The sequence below is a fragment of the Nuphar pumila genome, chromosome 5 (genome assembly GCF_984573655.1).
Source record: "Nuphar pumila chromosome 5, dmNupPumi1.hap1.1, whole genome shotgun sequence".
Classification (NCBI taxonomy): Eukaryota; Viridiplantae; Streptophyta; class Magnoliopsida; order Nymphaeales; family Nymphaeaceae; genus Nuphar; species Nuphar pumila.
In genome coordinates, this window is record NC_143253.1 from 26,527,053 (window position 1) to 26,528,869 (window position 1,817).

At 46.5% G+C, this 1,817-nt stretch overlaps 1 protein-coding gene across 1 annotated transcript; it reads right to left on the reverse strand.

Annotated features, from left to right (window-relative positions):
- Window positions 1-284: 284 nt before the first annotated feature.
- On the reverse strand, window positions 285-1,135 carry LOC149837197 (uncharacterized). The gene is made up of 2 exons (XM_090007272.1): window positions 932-1,135; window positions 285-795 (listed from the first exon to the last, which is right to left on the reverse strand). Exons 1-2 carry the CDS (start codon window positions 1,080-1,082, stop codon window positions 674-676), a joined length of 273 nt encoding a protein of 90 aa, XP_089863398.1. The 5' UTR covers window positions 1,083-1,135; the 3' UTR covers window positions 285-673.
- Between the last annotated feature and the right edge of the window lie 682 nt (window positions 1,136-1,817).

Here is a 1,817-nt window from a genome sequence, read left to right on the forward strand (position 1 = left end):
TAATTTATCCAATTTCTTTTTATCATTGTCCTATTTTTCAAAAAAAAAAAGCACTCTTGTGTTGAGCTTGAGTCGCATGTTGGGCACTTGGGTTTTATCTGCATCTTTGTGAAATAGATAACAACTACGGATCTTACACTGTCTGTTGCCAAACTATACAAGTATACCTTGAACTACCACTCAACAAGAGAGACTTGCTCATGAAACCACACGATTAAAGGAGGCACAAAGAAACATCCCATAACACAAAGCCAAGAACATCATCACAAATCTAGCAATAGCAATTCATTATCTAAACATGTATCCATCATGTTAAGCACATTTGTGCAAATGCCCAACATCTGAATGTTGTAATTCAACAAAAAAAGGGGAAAAGAAAAGCACCAGTAAAGAATACTGCACAGAGGAGTCTAACCAACGCATGTCTCTTTCATTATAGCAAATCTCATTTAATCCGCATCGTCCTTTACGATATTCACGACAACAGGACAAAAAGTAACCTACGATGTTAGTCTAAAGAGGCCAGATATATTCCGAATCCATCTTCCAGAACAAGTAAAAAAAAACAGAAAGATGCAGACGAGAGGAGGAGTGAAAAGACTAAAGACGAGCGATGATCCACAATCCCCCCAAAAATCTAACGAAGACCCACCGAAGGGCTTCTTTCGTTTCGTTAGAAGAATCGACGCCTTCTGTGGGTGGTCGCCCCACCGGACTTGGAGACGCCTCCCGCATCGGACTCGTCGTGGTACCATCCCATCGACTTCTGAGCTTTCGTCACGATGTGCGACAACCCTATGAAAGCAAGCAAAGATGAGGAGAGAGAAGATCCTCGCCATCACCAAGAGATGAAATAAATCCAAACCGATCCAAATAGGGAACGAAAACGATACAGTAAAGAAAGAAAGAAAGGGAGGGGAAGAATTATTACCGTCCTTGACGGATTTCTCGCGGATCTCGTGGAAGGTAGCGGAGAGCTTCCAGTAGAGGGGCCGGCCCACGTAGAACAAGAAGAGCAGCAGCAGGATCAGCAACACCACGCGGACGCCCACTCTGAATGACGACGAAGACGACGAAGCCATGGCCCGCGCAGAAACAGAGAGAGAGAGAGAGAGAGAGAGAGAGAGTTACAATGAGTTGCTAACTGGCTGCTTGGGACGGTCCCCGTAATGAAAACCGCCAATGGGAAACAACCGGGAAAACGAAAAAAAAGGAAACAAAACGGGGAGCTGACCGGGCACCCGGGTCGGATTTAGACATTACCACTGGATCCCACTTACGTAGACTTACACCTTCAGTAGTGGATAATTCAACAGCCTCTAACCAAAACCGGATCCAGCTTCTTTTCGATTTATTTACCCAAATAAACCGTGACTGGGTTCGAAGACCTGATCGCGCTGGCTCAGCCTGCCATACTTATGTTCGTAGTCCGCCCAACCCCCCTTGGGACTAACCGGATCCAATTTGTTGTTTATCATAATCAGGCACGGCTGGGGCCTGGTGAAATGGACTGCGCCATGCACAGGGTAAGTCAAACCCGATCTGAGACTATGCTGTTTGAAATTTGAACTCTGGTTCGGACTGTGTTCGTGCAGAACGAGCAAGCCAAACCGAACCTCAACGAGTAGGGCTTGAGCTTTTCAGGACGAGGTCGGCTCAGTGTGTGGCCACAGGCAAAGACAGGGTTCCCCTTGAGTCTGCCCTGACGAGTGTAGAGTAGACAAGATTGAAGGTTTGCTACAATTAGGGGTGGCAATCGGGTCGGGTCGGCGGGTCAGAATACCTCAACATGAACACGACCCGTTTATTAAACGGGT